Source organism: Alexandromys fortis, unplaced genomic scaffold (assembly GCF_014885135.2).
Source record: "Alexandromys fortis isolate MF-2015 unplaced genomic scaffold, M_Fortis_MF-2015_v1.1 scaffold_173, whole genome shotgun sequence".
Classification (NCBI taxonomy): Eukaryota; Metazoa; Chordata; class Mammalia; order Rodentia; family Cricetidae; genus Alexandromys; species Alexandromys fortis.
Genome location: NW_026068051.1, coordinates 3,032,648 through 3,059,543, shown reverse-complemented (window position 1 = coordinate 3,059,543; position 26,896 = coordinate 3,032,648). Strand labels below are relative to the sequence as shown.

At 39.5% G+C, this 26,896-nt stretch overlaps 1 protein-coding gene across 2 annotated transcripts in view; it reads left to right on the top strand.

Annotated features, from left to right (window-relative positions):
* Positions 1-26,896, top strand: part of Acaca (acetyl-CoA carboxylase alpha) — a 153,947-nt gene that overhangs the window by 94,230 nt on the left and 32,821 nt on the right. For both annotated transcript variants that reach the window (XM_050119583.1, XM_050119581.1), the window contains 5 exons: positions 1,935-2,055; positions 2,708-2,818; positions 20,084-20,227; positions 20,724-20,844; positions 25,065-25,161. In XM_050119583.1, coding sequence (XP_049975540.1) covers positions 1,935-2,055; positions 2,708-2,818; positions 20,084-20,227; positions 20,724-20,844; positions 25,065-25,161 — 594 coding nt within the window. The remainder of the gene's footprint in view (positions 1-1,934; positions 2,056-2,707; positions 2,819-20,083; positions 20,228-20,723; positions 20,845-25,064; positions 25,162-26,896) is intronic.

The following is a 26,896-nucleotide window of genomic DNA, read 5'->3' as shown; positions in this document are numbered from 1 at the left end:
TGAATTGGGGGAAATATCTCATTTTTGCTTTTCTGGGTAGGGACTTGGGGAGCGTTGAAATAGGGTTCTGTACCTCAGGCTAGCCTTGAAGCCACTATGCAGCTAAGGATGGTCTTGAATTCCTGTCCCTCATACCTCTACTTTTAACGTCTTAGACTAGTACCTAACTAATTCTTAAATAATTACAATAACTTATTAATAGTGTCTTAACTGTGTTTGCAGACTATTTAGACCTTGAAGTCACCTTGCATATAACCACCCTCACTTCTTATACTTCCTTGGTTTTTGTGAAAGCTTGCATTTGTTCCACAGAAACTGAAAACCTGGCTTTGTAAAGATAGTGCTGCATTTCTTTTGACAGTATTCTATCTTATGGTGATCTCTGAGCTTCCTAAAGCTAATCATTCACACAGGGTCTAACAGATATCATATGTCATAGTACTTTTCTAAAAATATACTCCAGTGTCCCTAGGGGTTCACTGTGGTGCCTTGGGATGCCTTGGGTATAGTGAGTAGAGTTTTGCCAGCTTCTTCATGTCTCTTTCTAAAGGAAGATTAGCTTTATTTATGACATAACTCTAGAATCTGAAGTCTAGATATAAAGAGGAGAAAAAAAAAGTGGGAATAACTTGGTATTGGGAGAGGCTAAAAATAGAAAGCTTAGAGCAATCTGAGAAGCAGAGATACAGTCACAGACTACAGCTAAGACAAAGAAAGGGAATCAGTGGAGGGATCGACAGAAAGAAGCAGAAAAATACAAGGATGGGGAGTTTAAGAGCCATTATGGAGTCGTAATTTCATTATTTCAGCTTATGAAAGTTAAAATAAAACATAATTCTTGCCCTGAGCCAAGAACAATAAATCATTAATGCCTATCTCTGCCTCCAGCCTTGTACTTTACGTGTATGTGTGTGCATGTATATTTGTGCATGTGTATGTATGGTGCTGTGGATCCTTCCTTTTATTAACTCTGTTCCCCATCTCCCATTTACCATTGTCAGCTATCCCTCCTAACCCCTGCTGGGAAGACAGATGAGTGGCTCCCACTAGACCCACTGTCTGCTTTCTCGGCACCTTGTCAGCATTTCACTTGTGCATACATCACAACAGTCCCTTCATAGAACCATCGCCAGGACCCCTTGCCAGTATACTTGCTATGTGTAGGGGGACACATCGTTTTGACCTTCCTCTTTATTATAATCTTTGGAAAGGAGAGGGATGAGAATACCCACTTCCTCTTTATTTGTACTTTTTATTCCTATTTAAAATTGTCAAAGATTATTTAGTGTTTATGGGCATATATTGGCTTGCTTTCCTTCCTTCCTTCCTCCCTCCCTCCCTCCCTCCCTCCCTCCCTCCCTCCCTCCCTCCCTCCCTNTCCCTCCCTTCTTTCTTTCTTTCTTTCTTTCTTTCTTTCTTTCTTTCATTTTTTGAGACAGGATTTCTCTGTCCTGGAACTAACTCTTGTAGATCAGGCTGGGCTTGATCTGCTTGCCTCTGCCTCACTAGTGCTGGGATTAAAGGCATGTGCCACCGCCGCCCTGTGGCCCTGGTATTTTAAATGTTTCCAAATATGTAAGAAAGGGCTTTTAAAATCTGAGATGTGTCATACCGTTTTGTTGCTTTAACTGTCATGTCTCCCATATCTTATATATTATAATCCCCACTTACAGAAAGTTTTATCCCCAGAGCCATACCACTGTTTGTACCAATGAACTTTAACATAGCTGCTAAATTCCATGTTTTGTTGTTTCTGACACAGAATATCACTCTCAAGTAAGTAGTTCCAAGCTAAGTTGGAGAGGCTTAGGCAGGAAGAACATACATAGAATTAAAGCATTTGTATTAAATAGTCTTATAATGATTGTTGTTCTCTTTATGAGTTACTATTACTGTATTTAACCTTTGTGATTTGTCATGGTTGTATTCCATAGGTATAAGATAACTGATATTATTGGGAAAGAAGAAGGACTTGGAGCAGAGAACCTTCGGGGTTCTGGAATGATTGCTGGAGAATCCTCATTGGCTTATGATGAGATCATCACCATCAGCCTGGTAAATATTCCTAGAATGATGATTCATTTCAGTGCTAGGGATTGAACCTAGGGCCTCACATAAACTAGGCAAGAGCTTTCTACTATTGAGCTATATCCCCCATTCTCCACAAGGTATTAAATTTATTGAACAGCTGGGTGTGTGGCTGGGTTTATTTCTACCCTTTCTCACTGCCATTCAGTCCTAAATGGCATTATTTTCTGAAAATGATACGTCTACAAATTTATCATAATCATACACAAGAAACAGCAACATGGGATGATATAAGTTACTGGATTTCCCAAACAAACCTAGGCTTATTTCAGCATTTAGTTTCATTCTTATTTCTCTAAATATTCTACCAGGTTTTTAACAGTTTGAATTTCTTCTTAGTACTTATCTTACTTGTACATGTTATGGGGATGACAGGCATCTGTAAAACAGACAAATAAATGGACCATGACTCCTGGAGCATTTAATACTTAAATTATTCAATGAATTTTGTCCCTATTTGACCTGGAATTTGGGTGGGTTTTATATTATTATTAGACTTCGTAAAAAAAACAATGGTTTTTGATCATGTGAATTTTGTACATTTAATCTGTACCTTTGTTTTTAAAGCATGGGAGAAGACATAAATAAATGACATACACAATTTATTCTTTTCTTAAAGGTTACATGCCGGGCCATTGGTATCGGGGCTTACCTTGTCCGACTGGGACAAAGAACAATCCAGGTTGAGAATTCTCACTTAATTCTGACAGGAGCTGGTGCCCTCAACAAAGTAAGTTGCCAGGGTTTGGAACAAGTATATGAAATTGTTTAATGATTAAAAAGAGTAACTTTTTAATTCAAGGTCCTGACTAAAGGGCAGCCTCTAGTGTGGCTCCTCCTGTAGTGTTTACTCATTGACTTACTTACCCATTCATTCATTCATTCATTCATTTTATTCAATTAAATATTTTGAGTACCTCTTTGTGTACCAGGCATGATTCCTAGTCTTGAGTGTGTATGTGTATATATTATATATCCATAATATAATATAAAAATGTAAGTATTATATGTGTGTGATATATGATATTTATGGTATATATTATAATATATATATTAGAGAAAAAACTATATAACTGTAGTGAGAGCTGTGGGCTGCTTCCCACTGCTCAGCTCCCAGCCACTTTTACACCAGAAATAACAACACACAAATTGTTTTCTTTTAAACACTGCCTGGCCCATTTGTTCTAGCTTCTTACTGGCTAATTCTTTTATCTTGATTTCCCATTTCTATTTATGTGTGTAACACCCCAAGGTGCGCTTACGGGGAAGATTCTAGCCTACGTCCATCCTGGGTTGGAGCTACATCGCGTCTGCCCTGGAGAGGAGAGCGGCATGGCATCTGAGCTCACTTCCTCTTCCTCCCAGCATTCTGTTCTGTTTACTCCGCCTACCTAATTTTCTGTCCTATCGGGGCCAAGGCAGTTTCTTTATTTAACCAATGACCTTCCTCCATCACCTCTGTTCTGAAGAGGTCATATTCTAGTCTCTGTCTAGAAAGACTAAGAATTGAGTACTTCTGTTTTGTCCCAGCCTTTGATATGTGAAGAGATATGGTCTTGCATAGGAAGCCATCATGTCCTAAGTGTACTGGCTTTTGTTTTTTTTTTTTTGTGTGTGTGTGTGTGTGTGTGTGTGTGTGTGTGTGTGTGTGTTTTAACTCTACAGTATGAATTTTAACACTGGCCAAAGTATTGGGGATGTGCAGTTGTAATGTTTTGAGAAATTTATAAATATACCTCTGAAAAAGAACACTTGCGTAGCGGAAGTGCTCAGTAAATAATGAGTGGTAAAATGGTTGGGGTGCATAGATGGATTGCTGAGGAAGGAAAAACCAAGACATGTACCTTCAGAGTGTAGTGATCCATATACGCTTGTAAGACTCTTCTAAAAGGTGTAAAAGAGAGTGAAACTAACAAGACAGTGAAACCTCTTCCCTCAGTATCTCTGTCTCTCACATACACTTTTGGCATCTGGACTTTATTTTCTCTCTAGCAGGAAATATATGTATGGAATTTGTTTGGAATAGTTTGAGATTACTTGGATTACATTGTATAAGTGTATAACCTTCAGCTCTACATCTTTCTTGTCTGCAGAAGAGGGGTGTTATTTTGCACCTTTATTTTGTGAAGCTAAAGAAAACATACAAGTACTTGACACAAAGTGTAGGTTTTCATGGATCTCACTTACGTGGCTTGGTGACTGCTTTTGTAGAGTTATACACATGCCACGATGTACTGGAAACTATGTTCATGCCCCTTGGCTTTGCAGTATAGATTAAATACTGATCGGGGGTTAAGGATGTACAATTTTGCTATTTTGAGAAATCTCTGAAAAAGAACACTTGTATAGTAGAAGTGCTTTTTAATTTTTTTCTTAAGGCTTGGTTTTTAATGAAATAATAGGGACTAGGTGGAAATCCTATCCTTCACACTTAAAAAAAATGGTAGATAATTTCATTGTCTAATTAGCTTGAGGGAATATCAGAAATTACGGGGATTGTTTGATGTGGGAGCTTGTTCTCTGCCTTCCTATGAACTGTGTCCTTTGGATTTGCTTTTCTTTCTAAGGAAAGGCAAAGCAGTACCAGACTGGAAATGAAAGTAAAGAACTGCCACCATTGAAGATTATTGCACTGAGAAAAATTGCTGAGAATCTTAATTTTTTAAGTTGCTCTTTAGATATTATCTAAGAATGAAATTTTGATGAACATTGAAGAGAGTTTTAGACACCATGTTCTATGAGGATAGAATTTTAAAATGACACATGCCCCTTTATTTCTGTGATGTTTTCTTATGTGGACAGAGATTGTGTCTCTGAAGTGCACATGGTTACATTAGTGTGTGCGCGTGCACACACAGATACACACACACATACACACCCCAGTATGTTACATACACAGATTGTTGTAACAGCAATCTGTTTTGAGGGACTCGCATGCATCTTGTTAGTTAATTTCATTTGTGACAAGAAGAAAACACTAGAGGTTTCTTTCTTAAAATCTGTTTTGATCAAATTCAGTATTCTTTTCCCTAGCCTATAGGGCTACTTGTTAGAGAAAGGCCCAGTTACCGAGGGGAGGCTCTGTTGTAGCTTGTTTCCAGAAGAATGTGATCATTTGGTTGAAGGGAGTGTTCTTTGTAGAAGTTACTTAATCCTGCTCCACCTGCTTTTCTTTCTTCATGTCTGCACCTCTTAAGTACAAAGTCTTGCTGCTAGAAAAACAACCAATTTCATGCAAGTTCATTAGGAATGTCCTTTTGGCCCCCTTGCTTCTCAGAATGAAAAGGAAAGCTATCAGAGAGCTCCCTGTCTCAGATTGCTTCCTCAGACTCACTCCCAAATACTGTCTTCTAACATCCTTACTCTTTCTAGTCTCTGCTCACTGTTCTCTGTGTACATTTCTTTCTATCTCACTTACTCCAGAGTTGTGCTAGTCACTCTTAGTGTATGTCTTTCATGTGAGTTGATTATCTTTGTTTCTATGTCTTGCTTGTAGATTCCACTCTTTTTTTTCTGAATGTGCTTCTCTCAGAGTGTTCATGTGTGAGAAAGCCTTTGTGTGCTTGAAGTACTGTGCGGCTTCATTTTAAACCTTGACCATTTGCTCACTGTATTTGTGTACCTGTGTACAGCGTGGAAATGTAGGTGGTACATGCAGGCTTATATACAGTATCAGCCTGTAAACATCTGATACTCACCTTTTGGAGTCTTTATCCTTTATGTTAAACATTAGGGTGAAGAATAAGAAAGGGGTTTACAGAGGTTATAGGGAAAAAAAGATTTTGTGTGTGCAAGTGCTGATCCCGTTGACCCCTTTGAAAATTGAAATAATGATAATGCGAATCTCCTGACTGCATCAAAGTATCAGCACATCAAAAGCCAGGAGGCATGAAATGCAAATGATAAAGTGAAAGCAGATGGATTGTGCATGATCGCCTGATGCCCAATGAATTTTAAAAGGTGCTGGTTTGCAAGGGTGGGGGTGGGGGGACTGAAATAAACACGTTATCCCTGCAATTTTTTTTTGTTCTTGACGCTCACTCCTGACAATATTTTTTCACACTTGAGTGAACACCCACTCCATCTCTCTCTCCCTCTCTCTGTCTCTCTCTCCTTTCCATCCCTCCCCCCATCCCACCTCTTACACGTCTCAGGTCATGTCGCTGCAGCTCCGGTGGAAATAATAAGATATAAACCACGAGGTTGTTATTTGCATAGAAATAGCATGGAGCCCCAGGCAGCAAGAGAGAAGGACACAGGGATCATTTGTCTAAAATTTTAATGAAAACTTTTGCTGAGACAGAGATTTTTTAAAAACTTTTTCTCCTGGATTTTTTCCAAACCTGTCCCACCCTCTCAAGCCCCATCACTGATTTAACTTATCATGGGAGATTGGGAGAAGAAGTGTTGACATGCCACATATCTTCCTCATGTAATGCAGCAACGTGCAAACTGTTTGTGCATTTAAAAGATAAGAAGCTTCAGCACATACAATTTCCAACTTATTACATTGCCTGTGTGCATTGGTTTTTATGGCTGCATTCCATTTCTGTGTATGTGATGATGCTGACCTGTTTCTAGTGTACACCTTCCTACCTTTCACTTCCAAATAGTCTTAAGAGATTTCTTCTTCCCTCTTTTCCTATTATAGTAACCTGCATAATAAATAAAAGTATTGCTGCTGTATTTCTTCTTCTCCTTCTTCCTTTTTTGTTGAGTTTACTGTACATTTTATTCTCCAGCACTGTTCTCTAATGCTGTATATTTTGTTTCAAAACTATAGGGTATCTTCCACATTTGTATTTTTATTCTTTTCCCCTGGTGATCAGAGTATTTATGTTCCTTCCACACCTGCCTTGTTTTGTTACCTGCAGCTAATTGTAAAGTATTCAGAATATTGCCAAGTCAAGGAGAGAGATGGTTTCTGGATTTGGCTGTTGTGATATAGAGTTGACACTTAAACCAAAGGCAGTGAGCTGGTGATTGGGGGTAACCCAAATGATGTTTAGAACTCAAAAATCAAGAGCTTCTTTCCAATTTCTTGTTGTTTGGGGATTTGACTAGTGGTATCCTGGCCCAGACAAAACTGAAACAAGTGGAAGATTGGATGAGTTAGAACTTAAGTTTCATCAAAAAGGGCTCAGGTCTCTGCTTAGTGTCCACCAGAGTGTTGAGAGTGATTGCATAAATAGAAGTTCATAGGATTTGCTTCTTTGTGTCTCTCAAGGTTACAGTAGGCAGAACTTCAGAAACTCTAGGCTGCAGGTAGCTGGGATGATGGGGCCAACCTGAAGGGTCTGACTGACTACCCGGTCTAAAGGGACTTATGCTGGTATGACAGAAGCAGCAGTTGTATACTTGAAGTTTCAAGTTGGCAGCATAGACCCTTGGGGAGATGATTGCAGTTATAAACTCCTAAGCTAGGGTGCCTTTTGGACATTTGTGGTAACATAAATATTTCCCTTCCTTGAGCACCTCTCAGTTTCTATTTCTCATGTTTAACATAATGCTCCGTAGCAGCCGTGCTAGAGGAACCTCTGTTGTAAGGGAGCACTGATATAGGCCAGAGCCTGCTATCTCTCAGCCCCAGACTTGATGAAATCCCATCATTGGACAGCAATCAGAATTTGTGGTTTATGGGTGTGCTCTGGACAGCAGTTGCCTGTGGAGGTAAGGACTCTACTAATGGCTGTGATGTGTGGGGGATAGATAACTCTGAAGGTTATATGTGACTTCCTTGTGGCAAACATTTTTTTAAAGCTTCTCTTTCTCTTTTAGGAAGAAAAGAAATGCCATAATCTCTTTCCCTTTGGTAAAGTTAGACCCCTTTTTCCACTGAATCTATCAAGAAAAAAAGTACACATGATTGAGAGCTCTAAGTCCTCTAAGGGCTTTGCTAATCTTGCTATTCTTTAAGATTCATTTTTATTTTTTAATTATGTGTATGTGTGTGGTGAGAGTGTACACGTAATTGTAGGTGCTTGTTCTGACCAGAGGCATTGAGTTCCCTTATAGCTGGAGTCAAAAGGAGGTATAAACTGCCTGATGTGGACACTGGGAATTGAACTGAGGCTCTCTGGAAGAGCAGTATGTGCTCTCATCCACTGAGCCATCTCTTTAACCCTAATCTTGCTTTTGAGATTTGGTCCAAAAAATTTGCACTATGCAGCATGAAATGTGTGTTGTGACATCTGACTCTTGAACACAGGACTAGGGTTCATATGAAGGAGACTTATTTGTGGGAACAGGGACTTATATAGTACAATTCATGCTCACCCATGATGCTGTCATATACAGTGTGAGAGAGTTAGGGAAGGAGATATTTCTCAGCTATCCCTGTGGAAGAGTTGGCATTGTCTCTTTGACAGAAAAAGGTTACATAGACTAGGAACATAAGACTCTCAAGCCAAGCTCCTTAGGTTTAATTTTTGTTTCTACCACATACAGATTATCACCTTGAGCAATTTCCCCACTCCTTAACGTGTATTTAAGTTTTACTAATTTTTAAATGGGAGCCCATTATAATACTTATGTACCACAGCTTTTGTGGGGATTAGATGAACTAATATAGGAAACTACTGGTGCTGCTGTAGTTTCTCTAAAGTTCATTCCAGGTCTGTACTGACCACAGTTTATTATTCAGACCCTGGAAAAGAAATATAAACACAGTATTCTTTTTTTTTTTTTAAACACAGTATTCTTTAAACTTTCTGGCTCTCTTAAGGCAAAGATTCTGAGAGAGAGAGAGAAGTTAGATGTCTTTTTTTAACTGTAGTAGTACATTCACATATTGGTGTTCCCAGTAGATGTTATCTAAAGACCATTAACACACTTTGGAACACCATTAATAGGAGACGCACCATGTTTGGTTATGATACAGTAGTATATGTGTCAGTCATCTGTTTCCAAAGGTCCCCAAGGATTTGTTGATACAATAGCCCTAATCACTCAAAGCATTATTCCATCAATTAGCATTTTTAAAGTCCCTCACTACCTATTTTTGCAATAGAAAGTCCCTATGTTTCTATAGCTCCAAATGGAATCTCTCTCCTTTGTGAAGAGGCTGTTTAGCATATTGTCTAAGTAAGCTTTGCATTGACAGTATGAGTGAGTTCTTAGAGAATATTGTAGTGGCCAGATCTTCTGTACATTGACAAAATATTGGTAAATCTGGTCCCAGCTGTTTTGGTTTTCCTTTGATGCTCCTCAGATTTGTGGAAAACCATACTAAGTATTCCTAACTCTGTTACCAAGTCTTAGTGACCTTTAACCAGCCTCGTCCTGAGTACTGGCTTGGAGATACTACACAATGGGATTGCCATTCAGATTTCTGTGTGTGTGTGAGAGTGTGTGTGTATGAATATGAGTTTTTTAAAGTTTTGTTTATTATGTATAGAGTGTTCTGTCTGCATGTAAGCCACCATGTGGTTGCCAGGAATTGAACTCAGGACCTCTGTAGGAGCAGTCAATGCTTTTAACCTCTGAGCCATCTCTCCATCCCATCATTCCAATTTCTATTACAAAAGTTACCTCTGACTATCTAAGAGTGCCCCATGTGACTATAATGGCCCCAATACTAACGACTTGGGAAAACAAGTTCAAGTACAGAGCTTCTAGATAGAGAGAAAAGCCTGCGTCTCTGCTCTGGGACCCTGAATACAGATGTAGGAATGCTCACATTGACAAAAATAGCAGAAATGTGCTAAAAGTTTTTGGAGTTCTAGAATGTTCTCATTTGATTTTTGTTTCTGTGGGAAACACCATGGCCAAAGCTATTTAGGGAGAAGAGGGTTTATTTGACTTACATATTCTGATCACAGTTTATCTTTGAGGAAAGTCAGGTAGGAACTCAAGCAGAAGCAGTGGCAGAACACTGACGGAAAACTGCTAACTGGCTTGTTCCCTATAGGTTGTTCAGTCTGCTCTCTTGTACAGTGTAGTCCAATGTACAACTACTTGTCCAATGGTGGCACTGCCACAGTTTGCTGGGCCCTCACACATCAATCATTAATCAACAAAATTTCCCCCCACATGCCAATTTGATGGAGGCAGTTCTTCTTCAACTGAGATTTCCTCTTCCCAGGAGAATCTAGTTTCTGTCAAGTTGTCAAAAACTAACCAACACACCTTTAACCAAACCTTTAACCAAAAAAAAAAAAAAAGGCTTTTGGGCAGGCCCCGTTGTACAAGTAACTTTGGACTTTAATCCTTTGTGTAAAATAGGAGGCATAAACTGGCAGTGATGGCGCACACCTCTAATTCCAGTACTCGGGAGACAGAAGCAGGCGGATCTCTGAGTATGAGACCAGCCTGGTCTCCAAAGTGAGTTCCAGGACAGCCAGGGCTACACAGAGAAACCCTGTTGTGAAAACAAACAAGCAACAACAATAAAAATGGGAATCATACAATATATTGTTTACCTTAAAATGGAAGTCCAGAAAAGCTCTTAAATTCCTTTTAATTGATAATATTCTAATACTATGAAGATGTGTATTGGTCTGGAAGTATGGAACTATGTTAGACTAGAACAGAAAGAATGGGTTATAAGAGTGGATTTTTTTTTTAAATTACATATTATGGTATATAATAGTAAAATTACATAATTAAAATTTATCTTGAAGGGCATAGTGGTTCTTGTCTTTAATCCCAGCAGAGGCAGCTGGATCTTTTTGAATTTGAGGTCATCTTGGTAAGTAGTGAATTCCAGGACAGCCAGAGCTGTGTGGTGAGACCCTGGAGAGAAAGAAAACACTCAAAAGTTAATTGTGTCACAGAGACTCAGGGATCTCCTGCAGAAGTTTTGGGGCCCAGTTTCCTTCTGTGTTGTTATCAGCTGCATTGTCAAAAATCATACTTTGGACTAGGGGATAGTCCTTTAGGAATAATAGCTAAAATTCTTTGAGTACAGTGTCTAGTAGAATTAGTAAAAGTTTCATAGTTTGAAGGCACAGAAAGCCTTGAGAGTATACAAACAAAAACTAACCTGCCAGAATTTATACCCTCACTTCAGTATGCAGTCTCTAAATCACCTTATATATGTGGACCTCTGATGTATCTCTACCCCATCTCCAGAATAACCATTTTACCTTTCAAGATTCTGGGGTGTCTTTTGAGTATGAAATGAAGAAGAGTCTCTACTTCATACATTCTGCTGTTCAAAAGGGTCTCTTCATTTCCTGCTGCTAGTAAAGCATTTCCCCTAAACTCAAGCTAAGTGCCCACTTATGTTTGTGAACGTGGTCCTCTTGGGCAGAACCTTGTCCTCAGCTCCTTATTTCTCTAATCATCCTTTCATTACACCATTGTTTGGTATGTTTTCTTCACTTTTCTCTTTCTATACATGTTCATAGCTCTATTTCAGATTATTCTTCACTTGAAGCTCACTACCCTGTTAGTCCTCTCCTCTCTCTTCAACCTTTCTTCTTTCCCAACCCCAACCTGGAAATCAAGTAAATTAGCTTCTCACCCTTGCCTCTCAGTTAAAAATCCTGTATTCCTCCAATAGTGTCTCCTCTTGGATTTGCAGTCCTCAGCCATCTCCAATAACCATCAGGCTGTCAGCTTTGCAGCTCCCTGCTACCTCCCACCTCCCCCATCACTCACCAGAGAAAAAAGAGAGCTGGAGCCAGAGCTTAAAATATATCATGCAATAGTGTATCATGAATTTGTTGTGAATCACAGCAGTGAAGCAGGTTTATTTATTTCTGAGACCTTAAATCAATACAAAGTAGGTCTCTTAGTTCTGAAGCTGGGATGGAGTGTGAAAAAATGAGCCCATTGTACTCTTAAAACTTTGGGGAAAGGAGATGACAGCTATATAATTCCATTTACCAGGCACTAGGGGCTTTAATGTGAAGGTGACAGGGAGCTCTTTGTGCATTTAGAGCACCATATCTTCTAAATAAAAGATCTGTACACCTGATAGTGGAACACAGCTCCAAGTTTAATAATCTCCAAGCATTAGACCAAGCCAATATGTTCCCAAGTCAGAGGGGGCCTCCCAATGCCCATAAATTAAAAGTGCAAGAACTGCACATGTTGGTAGATTAGAAATGCAGGGACTCCAGTCTTTTCTGAGGAAGATAGACCTGAGCCCTTGCTGTGCCAGACTGCTGTGTGAATATGATAAAGACTTGGGACTCGAGACTGTTTAGAAATCTGACTCCTGGCTGTTCATCATTCTAGGAGATGTTCCCTGTGCATGGATCCAAATCTATGTCCCCTCTCCTTCAGAGTGGTCATCACCACACAGTCTAATCAGCTAATGTACACAGGCAGGAGAGTTGAATCATGAGAGAAGCTTAAAGAGCTTTTTAGATTTAACTCCAGATTGCCATGCCTGGGCTTCTTGTTCTTGTGCTTGAGTCTTGACCAATTCCTAATTTTAATGATGTCTTGGTGCCTAGGATTTAAATTCTTTAAAATAGCATGCATATCTGAAAAAGTGAAAGACCAGTGTTATCAAGGGGAAGAATTCACCCCAGTTTAGTCAATAACGTAAGATGCAAATATGATAGGCCATCTTAACAGGTAATCAACTTTTGGATACCTTCATTTTCTACCTGATTCATTGATAAGATATCTTTTCTCAATAAAGCAAGTTTATACAACTTAGAGCAGCCCTGATAATATATGACTAGAGTTACTGATTTAATACTAGCCCATGTAGAGATGTTTTTGAAGAAGTCTAGAGGGATGGCTCAGCTGGTAAGGGCACTTGATGCCAAGTCTAAGGAACTGATTTCCATACCAGTCCCACATGATGAAAGGAGAGCACTGACTCCAACAGATTGTCTTTTCACGCGCGCACACACACACACACACACACACACACACACACACACACAATAAATGTTAAAGGACAAGGTAGGAACTAGTAACAGCTCACAAACATCACCAAGCACCTGCACCAAGGAGAACAAAAAGGAACAAATCACTTGTTTCCCTTTTATACTACACATTATAGCATAAGACTTCTGTTTCTAGTAGCTCAACTTGCTCAAATATGTCAGTGTTGAGTCCTTGGAATTCATTGCATTTCTGTTTTCTGTACGGTTGCTCTTATGCTGTAGAGTTATCATGATTCCTGATTTTATGGTATTTAAAATAAACTTCTCATTTACAGGAATATCTGTGGAAAACATATTTGATAAGAGACATAATCCAGAATACACAAAGAATTCTCAGAACTCATAAGAAAACAACCCAATAGTTAAATACATGGGCAAAGAAATTTGAGTAGACTCTCTGTGAGGATGGAAAATAAGTACATGAAATTATGTTTGTCACCACACATTAGGGAAATTAAAACCAAGTCTCACAGCATTACGTTTTTTTTCCATAAATGATAGCAGCTTTTTGTTGTTTGTTTATGGTGATGGGAACCAAACCCTAAGCTTGAGAGATGCTCAATAAGTGCTCTACCACGGAACTACATCCCACCAAAAAGCAATTTTTTTTAAATGTTTAACTGACTAATTCCAAATACTGATGAGGATTAGGATAGCTAGAACTCTGTACACTATTGAAAGAAATGCAAAATAGTATTGCTACTTTGAAATTGTGTTTTTGGTTTTTGTTTCTTTTACTAACTTAGCTATACACTTACCATCCAATCCAAAAGTTAACTGTCTCCAAACGTTTGTAACAGCTTTCTTTATAATCTCTTCTCAAACTGACAGCAGCCTAGATGCCTACCAAACTGACAAATAAATGACTGAGTTGTGGTGCCCAGCTGTGCAAAGGAGCTGCCTACATTTGGACTGTATGGATGAATGTGATGCATTCATTATGATACCCATAAGAAGCTAGGTTCCGAATGCTGCACACTCGCAATCTGTTTATGTGCTATCTTACAAAAGGCAAAGCAAACAGAGCAGAAATGAAGTCAGTGGTTGTTAGGAGTAGGCAGAGGGCACTAGGGAGCATGATGATAGACATGATCCCATGTCATTTTGGTACTGGTTTTGACTAAATATTTATGTTTGCCAATTGTTGTGTGAATTCTAATTGGTCTTAATAATAAAATCCCAAGTCAATTATAGGGATTAATGCTGAAAGATCATAGAAGCCACTAGTTCTTACCTCTACCAGTGCTCAGACCAAATGGGCAATCCTGTCTCTAGGAATCTTCAGATTAAATTCTGTCTCTACGAAACCTCAGACTGAATGCTGAGCTTGTGTCTCCTCCTGCCTTATATTCCTCTCTGCCCAGCCATATCACTTTGTGTCTCCACCTCCCTAGTGTTGGGATTAAAGGTGTGCGCCACCACTGCCTGGTCTCTATGGCTAGCTAGTGTGACTAGCTCCACATTCTGATCTTCAGGCAAGCTTTATTTGTTAAAGCACAAACAAAATATCACCACAGTCAATGTCGTAGAATTTTACACCATAAATGGACACGTTTGTTACATGTGAATTAAACCTCAGTAATTCCCCACCCCCTTGGTTTTCTTTTGAGACAGGGCCTTGTGTAATTGAAACTGGCCACCAACTCCTGATTTTCCTACCTCCAGTTCCCAAGGGCTGGGATCACAGGCATGAGTCACCTCACCTGGCTCTAAACCAGACTTATTTAAAATGCTACATATTTCCATATTTAGAATTGACTTATTGTCAGTACTTTCAGGTCTCTAGCTAAATGAGTACTTAGTTGATGGATCCCTGGAATGAGTGATTTCTTTTGGCAGTCAGCTTTCTATCCGGAAGCCTATGCATTTTCTCTCACATTTGACATGCCAACTGTCTATGGATCTTCTCTATCCCTTTTCATTGTAATTCAGTCTCTGTCTCTTACCCACTCCACCATCAAATCCTCATTGTCCTGCTGGTGAGTTTGTGCTTGTGTTCTCAATAAGCAGAGGCCTTGCAGTACTTTTTCTGGTCTGTATCTCAGTGTTCTTGTAGCTGAATACTTTACTGTTAGAGAATGATGGCATACACCTACCTTAAGGAAGCCAGGACAAGAAGCTCAGTTTGAGGCCAGCATGGGATACATAGCAAGACATTTGTTTTAAAGTACATTTGAAACAAAATCAAATTATTTTCTTGCCACTGGTAACAAGTCTCTTTGCCCAAGTTCGCTCTTCAGCAAACTCAATCACAACAGAATTTGTTTCTTATTGAAAGAGTTTTGAGGCTTGCAAGGGGATTATCTTGACTCAAACTATGGTTCAAATCAGCCCCACTACCCAACAATGTGTATCTTTGGGCTTCCTCTCCACCCCCAAGCCTAACCCACCAGCTGCCAGCTGGCTCTCCAGTGCTAGCAGTGACAGCAAAGGTACAGAAAGAAGTATAACCCTTTAGCTGTGTGTTTTGTAACATCCAAATATTTTTGGTAACAGAGGTATTGTCCCTTGCTACCAGGAAATTTAATTCCATTCATCCATGGATATATTTCTAGAGAAACATTTACACAATAATATGTGCAGCACCACTTAGAATTGTTAATTGGAGATTGAATTACTTGTCAGCTGTTAAAAATGTAGTTTTCTCAGGTCAAGGAGGATGCTAGCAGCACTGAATAGATGTACTGTTACCATTTTTTCCCTTCCCCCTTTCTCTCCTTTGCCTCTTCTATTTCATCCTCTCTCTCTTTTGTCCCTGTTAACCACTTTTTCCCTACTCCTATCTGCTTTTGCTCATATCTTTCTGCCCTCCCAATCCTTTATCAATAGCATCCCAGAGTGAATTTAATACCTAGAATCATGCATGACATCCAGTGATGATGATTGCTCAGTAAATTTACCTTCTGGAGAATGGAAATACTATGAGAAGATTGCATCAAGGACTCCACTTGTGTAGCCTGATTCTCAGGTTGGGAGGAATTTTGTGCTCCCTGTTAAAATAGTAAATGCCCTGACTCTCCAAAGATTATTAAAAAAGGGAAGAAACATGCAAATTTCCTTTTTTATTATTAATTGATATGCACCATCATTATTTTCCATATTATCACATGATTGCAGATGTTTGCATATAACTCTAAAGGTCCCTAAGATAATATGATAAAAGCAATATTTTAAAAATCGAGACAAGTTGCATCAGTGAAACTTGAAAATCTCAATACCTCTACTGACACATATCCTGACAAGTAAATACTAATACACATTCAGTATTACATAGTGATTTCATTTGCACAAACCCTCACAGTACTCTGCCACTTCAGTCAAACGTCTGGAGCACTGGGGAAAGGAAGAATGTGTTTATCTTGATCTCCAAAAAGGGATTTAAGGGTGAGAGCAGGCGGTATATTAGACTGTTTTCATTGCCTGTCAGCTGTGGTAAACCTGAGCTGTCTGCAGTGTCTCTGGATAAGCAGCAGCAGCAGCAACAGCGGCCTTTGAATGTATGACTGCATTCATTTATAGCTCTTAGGCATCTCAGCATTTCTGCAGGCTCTATAGCACCTTTGGTGAAACCTTTAACAATTGCATCTCTACTAATCACTGGCTTTCATGAGATACTTTAATTCTTAAGTCTGCCAGCTACAATAAGTGGAGCATTCGATGAAGCTTAAGTATATAGCAAGACTGGATAAAGATCCTCTTTGCTCTCAGATTTAACCTTTTGGTTCTGTGGCCCGGGCACTCCTAAGCAAAGGACCCTGGAATGGTGTTTTTCTTATTCCATAGAGCTGCTTTGGCCACTTAGAACTAGAGGACAAAGGTGGTCTCAGGAATGCCCTTTTGAATGTCTCTTGTGTTTAATGATGGTAGATGCTTGTTAGACAAATAAATTAGAAGATTGTCTCATGTAGTAGAAAATGTAAGGGGAGTGATTCAAGAACCACAAACATTGCAAGGAATTTGACTAATACAGATATGCCTCTGTCAGAGTTTAAATAAGTGACAAATGAAGCTACCTGCTTGATGAAAATACGATGACAGAGCACTGTTGACCCACAGCTTTTTCTCAAGGGTTGTAGGCCTACATATTGAGAAAAACAGTGATTTCTTGTGGGTGCTTTTTATTTTTTAGTTGCCAGCTAGGACTTTTGTGGCTATCCCTGCATAATCATTTCAGAGTTAGGCAGAATAGAATCTGTCCTAGCCCAGATTTTGCTTCCTTGGTTGGAGCTTTCATTGTAAGTATTCTGAAATCATTAAAACCACTTGAGTCAGCAATGACCCCTACAAATCAGTAGCTATTATGAGAGCTCTCATCTCACTGGTGCATACTCCAAACCTACAGGCAGCTGAAGATAACCAGGGGTATGCTTTTCTCTTGATTGTTGAGTAACTGTGATTGTTGCTGTTTGTTTGTAGTTAAGGAAGGGCTTCATTTCTGTGTTTCCATATCTACCCCACCCCCATTTCCCAAAGCTAACACTGATCAGAAAGGGTTCTTTGGATGCTCGGTTAGTCTGTCCTATTATTTCTCTTTTATTAATAAATTAAATGAATTTTCTCAGATAGTAAGCATTTGTTAGTACAGTTGTTGTGAGCTCTAGGGTTTCTTTGGAACCCAGAGGAAAAGAAATGTAGAAATGCTGCTTTCCTGAACATTTCTAAAGCATCAGAGCTTGAGTGAGAAGATGTACTAAGTTACTGAATCTTGCTCCTACTTTGAAAATGTAGAATTAGGGTTCAAAGAATTGTGTGCTGGGTTCAAAATAACAATTAGTATAAAATTAAAAATTAACAATTAGTATAGTAAGTGGCTGGGAGTTGCCTGGTTCTGGATGTCCTCTTCAACTCTTTGAAAAGAGGGTGAAGACATTTAAGATGATGCATTTAACACAGCTGTTCTTGGTTGGCTTAGGTTCCTTTGTCTGAGCTTGGTCCTTCATTAGCTCATTGCTAGTTTTGTAACTGCCCAGTGTTCTTATAATTAGACATCATTAAGTATTAGAAGTTGGACTAAAAATAATGTTTCTAAACAGAAAATACCTCTTTCCTATGTAACAGGGAATATCTGGCTCCTAACATAAATTGTGAATATCAGATATTCAGGGTCAGCACAGTGTCTCCTTTTTATTTCATTTCTCCTTTCCAATTTTATTTTAATAATTAAAAATACTGCTGATCACACTGAATGACTTCTAGCAGAGAAGCAGTCTGTCCCAGAAGGACCAGTTGTGGGCCATCGGGTTTATGACAGCCATAAAATCAGAGTCAGATCAGAGCGTGGCCTCCCTGAATGACGGGCCTTCTGCCCCACCAGAGTCCCCTATCAACTGACTGCTTTAGAAATTTGTAGTGGTCTGGTTTTTTGTTTTGTTTTGTTTCCTGGTGAATGTGCAAGAATATGTGTGCACGCACGCTTAAAGATATAAATGAAACAGGTATGTAATGCCCTCTGCCTGTTAGAAAGACTAAAGCCATAAAAATAACAAACGGCATGTATTTGCTAGAATGTCAAAGTTATGAGTTTATTTTGTAATGATGTGCTCTTGCCTTCATGAGGTAAACTGGCCGTGGCGGAGGTGTTATTAGTAATATGGACTCAGTGGAGCAGAAAGCCAAGTGACCGAGAGATCAGTGTATCAGTCAGAGAGAGGGCAAATGGAAAGAGACAGCAGGAGAATGAGAAAAGAGCTGCAGTGCCTGGGCTAAGATTAAAGACAGACTGAGAGGAGGATGGCAGCCCACTGGTCAGATATGGTCTCCCCTGTTCACCGGCTCCTTCAAAAGAGCTGCCAGCATGTTACTTGGCTTAGGGCTGCCTGGAAAGGCTTGTTCCCTGTGTTTTCTTATCAAGGAAAGCAGTAATCGGAGAGCAATTTTGCTCTCCATATTCTTTTCAGAAAACTCGCTATGCCTTTCCTAACTGAAGTTAAATGGTACTAAGGCCAGCAGGATCACAGTGAGGTTATTATTTTGGTCACCAACTTGCTCAGTCTTTGGAAGGTCTTGATGTAGGGGGCTGACCCAACATGCAGAGGAACCCTTCCAAGCCGCTAATAAGAAAGGGCCAATTGAAAATATATAGGCAGAGTTTGTTGGCCCTTAATTTGTTTAGGTTCTCCCAAGAGGCTAAAATGAATAAAAGTTAGTAAAAAACAAATTTTTATGTTGTTTTTTAAAAGAGAAGAGAGTGAACAGAAAAGAGAACATACAGTGAGCACTCCACAACTGTTTAGCGCTCTCCAGGGTTACCCTAGATGACTGGCAATTACTACACACTCAGCAGTTTGCAATAGTCAGTGATCAGGCCACCTGACTTCCATCTGCTGGGTCAGAAAACCTCCCTCCCTGGAAGAAATTATTAACCAATCTTCAGGAAGAAATGAAACCCTACAATTTCCAAGTACAAGAATATTTTTTCTTTCTTTCTTTTTTCTTCTTTAAAGGAAACTTTGTAGTTTCCGTTTGCAAGTGCCCCCAACCTGACAAGGGTAAAGTCCTCCAGAGACACTGGGGTGAGGCCTCAGAGGGAAACAGGCTTGGGAAATAAATCACAGCCTCACACCCAACACACAAAGATGCTGGAGTCTTAGGGGGTTTGTTGTGTGTCATGAACTGCTTCAGGATTTTGTCTGGTTTAGTGATGGGGGAGGGAGATAGTATGCCAACTTTAAAAATCAGATGTAAGGAAAAAGCTAATCCTTTAGAAAAACGAGGCATCAACCCCATAGCATTTCTTCAATATACACTCCGTGTGTGTGTGTGTGTGTGTGTGTGTGTGTGTGTGTGTGTGTGTACACGCATAACTCTACCAGACCTGTATATGAAGATGTAGCCAGTGCCCCAGGGTCCCAGCCTACCTACCATAATTTAGCTCAGAGTTAAAATCCACTGCACATGTCTGTGGTGGCTTCTAGAAAGGGAGAGCTTGATGGTTTTAAAACTGCAACAGCGTATGTAATTGTTAAAGATCTTTTTGTGTTTTAAGAAAGGAAATCCTAGAAGTCCCTCTGAACAGGGCACAGAAAATGGGGTTATTTTTGTCTGTTGGAGGAAAGAAAAAAAACACATTTTAGTGAGAATTAGGAAAGAATATACATTGTTATATCTGTAGAAACAAATGTCTTTTTACTTGCTTGTTTGTCTAGGTCCTTGGTCGGGAAGTGTATACCTCCAACAATCAGCTTGGAGGCATCCAGATCATGCACAACAATGGGGTCACCCACTCTACTGTTTGTGATGACTTTGAGGGGGTTTTCACAGTCTTACAATGGCTGTCATACATGCCCAAGGTGAGCCCTTCCCTCCACTTTTGCCACAGCTTAATGTGTTTGATATATCCTATTGAATTATTTTTAATGAAGTATTTCCCTGAAACCTGTATATTTCTTTTTCTTGAAGCTGTCTTTTGGATCTCACTAAGCCCCGCTGTTTTCTAGCAACAGATATGTTCATGGCATATATATGTTCACATCCCCAAATACTAAGACTTCCTCATCCCTATGAGTTTCCTTCCTGTAGTAGCCATTTTTGCTCCAGGAGCTTGCTTCTCAAAGAGCAAGGGCACAGTGGTCACAATGCACCACTGTGTGTCAGGCTTTTAAATGAGAATTGGGAACTGTGCATGTTCCTTGACACATAATGTATGCTTCAGCTATGATGATCAGAACCTATGGCTGTAGTTCTGTAGTGGGCCTTGCTGCCTCTGTCTGGAGCTGTTGCACTGAGTTGAGGTATGAGACTGACATTGCTGATGGGTGTGATCTTTCTCTCCTGGTCTTTCTTTAGAGCGTGCATAGTTCAGTTCCTCTCCTGAATTCCAAGGATCCTATAGATAGAATCATCGAGTTCATTCCCACAAAGGCCCCATATGATCCTCGGTGGATGCTGGCAGGCCGTCCTCACCCAAGTACGTATATGTTTAAGGACCTCATGGTATTCTGGTCATCAAGCTCTAGCTAGTCACTGTCCAACCCAAGCACAAAAGCATATTACTAAGAAATTGCTGCTAAATACCTAGGTATGAAGAAAATGTAAAAAAAAAAAAATCTTTGTGAGCAAACAGGAAAAAATGTGAGCTTTATTATTCACTCATTTAGTATTGGTGTAGCCACCAATACATACCTTCTTTTACTAAGCAACTTAGTGGGTTAAAAGGCTTAATTTGGTATAAGCGATAAAATCACAGTCTTAAAAGGACTAGGAATTCTTTTTGTTAGGGTGGATGTGGGGGATTCTGAGGAATCATACCCAGAGCCTCATTTGTTCTAGATAAGCACTCTATCACTGAACTACATCCATGACGAAGGACCAGACTCTGGCCAACTAGTGACTAAAAAGAGCATTGAGTCAGGTATAAGTGTACATGCCTACAGTCTTAGCACTTGGGAGGCTGAGGCACAAGGATCACCAGCAGTATAAAGCCAGCTTGGGCTACATAGTGATTCAGATAGCCTTAGATGCATAGCTAAACCATGTTTCCAAAACAAAAGGTGGGAGAAGACAGATTAATGGAGTAGCCTTGAGAAAATGTCTCTAAACCTTAAATGTAGAATTCAGCTGTACTCTTCTGAGCAAACTTTTGCTGACTACCACCCTCATATTCTTTGTATGATACTGGTTACAACAGTATTGATAGTAAAATGCTTTTTTAAATCTGGAGTTCTATCACTAGAACCTTCATTTTCAAAAGCTGGGCATGGTAGCATGTGCTTGTAGTCTCAGCGTGGGGCGGGGGTTGGGGGTGGGAGTGGGGCGGAGGCGACTTGGACAACACAGATGGATCGGTGGATCCTTAGAGCTTGCTGGCCATCCCACTTAGTGTACTATAGTTCCAGGCCAGTAGATGGCACCTGAGTGATGATGACATCTAAGGTGTCCTCTTTTCCTCACATGCCACAAAACACTACATACCTATACATACACACATGCACACTGCAGAAAAAATTAATATCTCTATGTATCTAAATTTATATCAATCCACTTGGCAGTTGTAGAAAATCTCCTTTTGTAAAACCCCAAGTGGCCTGTTTTACTTTTTTTTTTTTTTTTTTTTTTTGGAGATAAGGTTTCAGTTTGTAGCCCCAGTTGGCCTGGAACTTGCTATGGAACCCAAGTTGGCTTTTATTCAAATCTTTTGCTTGAGTCTGCCAACTGCTAAGATTCCAGGCATGAACCACCCCCATACCTGACCCCTATTTTGACCAAATTGTGTTAGGAAGTGTTTGTCCTTTGTCATGTGTTTATTGTTACTATTTATTTTTAAAATACTATACATAAAAGAATGGGTTGCAGGGGTTGGAGAGATTGTTCAGCAGTTAAGATCACCGGCTGCTTCTCCAGACATGGGTTCAATTCCCAGAAACCACGTGGCAGCCCACAACCATCTGTAACCCCCATTGCAGGGGAATCAGCATGCTTTTCTGGCCTCCCTGGGCACCAGATACACACCTGGCATACAGACACACATGTGGGTAAAATACATATTAAAATAAAAAATTAATTGTAGGGGGTTGGAGAGATGGTTTAGCAGTTAAGAGCACTGGCTCCTCTTCCAGAGGTTCAATCTCCAGCACCCACATGGTGGTTCAAACCTCCTGTAACTCCAGATCCAAGGGAATCAGACACCCTGTTCTGTCCTCCTTTGGGTACCAAGCATGCACTCACTGGTGCACAGACATACACTCAGGTAAAACACCCATACATATAAAGTAAAAAAATTTAAAAACTGTTTAAAAGTTTGTTAAATTTAAGGATAATTGTGATTCTGCTGAAATAAGTCTTCCTTATTTATAAAGAAGATATAGTAGAGACCACTCAAGATAGAGTCTGATGTAAAAGCACTTCCATATATACATCTTATTTTTGCAAGATCCCACTGCTACTATTTTAATGCTGGGGCTTCATCTTGATTTCTAATTGTAGATATTCTAGAAAAATTAAGAGAATTCTGTTAGTTTTAATTTATAACCACACTTTAATTTATAGCCATAACTCTTTTTTCTATGTCTTCTCTTATTAACCTTATTAAAATTGCTTTTTCTTACATAGAAAAATCACCAAAGTCATCTTTTCTCATTTTTATACATGATGTGGGTAAGAACCATAAGTCTGATAGTGATTGGCCTTAAAAACCGAGGACTTTTCTGGGAATTAAGTGAGTCTTATCTAAATTCAGAGGAAAGCTCAGTGGGTATTCTCCTGGGAAATATAGGGGAGCACCTCAGTGACATCTAGGTATACCCTGAGCTAGAGTGAGTGACATTCCTTGTAGGACCATCAAGTCCAGCTAGCATAACCAACGGTCCCTTCCTCCTTAATCACCATGTAAGACAGGGCAGTTTTGCTGTGGGGGTACTGGAGACTGAACCTGGAGTCTTAGGCATACCAGACAAGAATTGTAACACTTAGCTATCCTTCTTACCTGCAACTCAGGGTTTTGAAACAAGTAAATGTTCTGATTTTGAAATTAATTCTGTAGTTCCAAATCATTATTATCAAAGTAAATATCATAAAATGACCCAGACATATAAAGTTAAAATTTCAGTGTCTTGATGAAACTAGAACCAGTCTGGTTTAGAACCTTCACCAGAATTTGGGCCCTTTGCAAAGCATAATGGTATATGCATTTAATTCAGCACTTAAGAGGACGAAGCAGGAGGATTGCAAGTTCAAGTCTAGCCTGTATATGATTGTCTCAAAAAGCAAAACACCTTTGTTTCATAAGGTAAACAGAAGTACATGTGGAGATGGGCATTATCTGGGTCATTATTAATAAGACCCACAGAATAAAATGAAATTTGTGATAAGCTAAGTTTTCTAGTGTTTTGGATAATATATTTTCATTGACTCTCTAGTAATTCATCCTGCTGTCTAGGTGCAGCTAACACTCGCTCCCAAATCGAGTGACTTCAGATTTTAATTTAGTGGAAGCGTTAAAGAAAGCAGATGATTCCCTATGATAAGTTAAAGCAGATATCTTCTAGGTGAAAAGTTAAAGTCATTTATTAGAGGAGATAGTGCTGTGATATTCTTCAAACTGACGCCCAACACGAGACCAGAATCTAAACGATCGACTTTGGGCTCACGATAGGGAGATAATTTTGAAATGGATGATCACATTTTACACTGGGGCCATAGAGGCAAGGAATGTAGAACACAGTAATTACAAGTTTAGTCTTGATAAAACACTCTCCGTCCTGTTTAAGTCAGCAGAGGTTAGCTTGCTCAGATCTCCACTTTTAATTGGTTTTGGACTTGAGGTTTTGGGGGTGGAGGGCCATGTTCAAATTAGAAGAATCACTGAGAAACTGTGAGCTGAGAGGGCAAATGAGAAAACAGTTATTTGCAGAGGCCTTTATGGGCTCTTGGTCAAACATTCATGAGCCTGTGAGACAAGTTTTATCTTAAACTAAGGTAGTGAAAGTTACATGCCTTGCCAGTATATGGAGCTGGATGAAGAAGGGAAGTGATGTTATTAAGTGTGTGTATCTTTTTTTTAAGTGTACATATATCTTAACCATTATGTTTCTGTTCTGTCGAGGGCATATAGTCATGGCCCTTCATGTAGAAAGATTATGCTTTGCCAACCATAAATAAAGTGAGTCTTTATTGTTGTATTTCTGGCAGAGAGACTGAATCTCTTATTTACCTTCAAGTTTGAGTCTTCATCTGATCATTAATACTTATGTTTTCATCTTCCCATTAAAAGAAAATCAGTGGAATCAAACAAAATTGTCAGGCAAGTTCTAAAATAGAAATAAGCATTTTAAAAACATCTTTAATGACTTGGCTGCCTCTTGACAAATGTTTGTGGTGTCTTGAAAAAAGCCAAGCTATTTATTTAAAAGCACACAAACTCTCTGCTAGCTGAACCCCATCGTTTAACAATAAATGATGCTTTTGCTGATAAATGACATGCAGACTAGCAAATGAAATAGAGAATGATTTCTGAAGGCAGATGAACACTCAGTTGTTTAATGCTTCCCTCTGTTATAATATGGTTAGAAACAACAAACTCCTCAAAATAAGTTCCTAAATCCCACCTTAAACTCATCGTCCCAGTGCGATGTCAACAGGTAGACTGTATTCATGCTCTTTGTTTCCTTCCCTTTTCCTTTTCCTTCACAGCCCAGAAAGGCCAATGGTTGAGTGGATTTTTTGACTATGGATCTTTCTCAGAGATTATGCAACCTTGGGCACAGACTGTGGTGGTTGGTAGAGCCAGGTAAGACCTCTTTTGTTCTGAAAACTTTTTCTTCCCAAGTAAAATTAGGGAAGGAATGGTCTTAGTGTTTACCAGTGAAACATTGTCTGGGTTTTCTAAGTATTAGATGGTAGACATAGCCAAGGTAGTTTGCTGGTCCCTGTAGCTGTCCAGTGTGTCATTCTAATGATGTACTTAATCTGAAGGCTGATTTTGACAGTATTTCCTTTTTATACTTCTGCAAGAGAAACTCTTTGGGACCCACAAAGCTGCACTACAATAGCCATCACCAATCAAGCACCCCCTCACAAGACCGCTTTCTCTCAAGAGCAGACACCACATGATTTTTCCTGTACCCTGAGAGGAGTCTCTTTCTGACATCATGACTACTGAAGTGACTTATAATATTGCATTGTATTAGACTAGAATCAGATTTGAGTTGAAAAAAATTTTTAATCTGAAACAGGAGTGAGTAAAATAAGCTGGCATAGGTTGCTTGGATACCCATATTTTTCAAGTGGGAAATTGAAGTTTTTATTAAATTTTAATACCCACTCTAAGAAGTGTTTCACTCAACAGCAAGCTCTGTGCAAAATAATCTGTCGTGCTTGCTTTAACGAGCACCTGCCAAGGCTGATCTTAATCTAGGTCTGTGCTGCAGACACGCTGCCTGAGAGACCTGCTGCCTGAGAGACCTGCATCAGGAGCTCACCTTCCTCCAGGGGGCAATCAGTTTTTCTTATCTTGGTGAAAAGAGGCACCTGCTCAAGATTCTCCAACATGCCACATTGGCTTGAGATTTAGATGCTAGCCTTGAAAATAATTCTAGGCTTTGTGGTTCTCTCAGTACATCAGGTCAGCATGCTTCATGCAGCCAGTGACAAGGAGCCATCAGATGGCAAATCCCACAGACAGGGCCTTCCATTGTGACACTGAATAGGAGTCATCTGAGACAGGAACTGGGAAACTAGCTGCTCATTTTCTTTCAAGTGTCAGGTCCTTTCTCTCACCCGTAGCTATAGCATCCCTATGAGAATTACTTTGTGTTGGTAAAATTCCTGCTGAGGAAGTGGAAGGGGGACATACAGCTAGTTACAGGGTCTCATGTTATATGAGAATCAACGTTTTTGTTTATTCTGTTTCATTTTTTCCTGTATATAAAATGCATGATAGTCTTTAAGCTTTCCAAAGTCAAACTTTTTGCTAGAGTCGTTAAGATCTTCCTGTGGGATATGAGAGAACAATGTTTTACCCTTAAGATTAGAATAGGGATTACTCTGCAACCAAGACCAGTCAAGCTTGACTTTGGTTAGCTCAGGTATTGTTTATTACAACACTCACTCTGACTTTTTCCTTTCTTTCCATCTGATGAGTTCTGGGCTTCTTACTCCAAACACATACACATGCTCAGAAGTATATAAAACAAATGGAGCTAGCTTCTTTCAAAGGCAGTGGCATTTCAAGAAATAAATATAAATGTATTCTTCTGGGATTGTTACTGTAAGTGCTGCCAAAACTCATCTTTGGTATGTATGTTTGGAATATGTGTGCTATTGGCTGTAAATTGTCTTTTATTATTCCATGGCACCTTGTCCAGGGACACACTATAAAACAAGATGTAGCATCTTCATGTGCTAGCCTGATAAAATTTATATGAAGTATAATAGAAAACAGAAGTTGTTCTGAGCTGTTTTCAACTTCAATAAATAACTGTAATACTCGGATAAAGATGTTCTTTATTAGGTCACATGGGCCC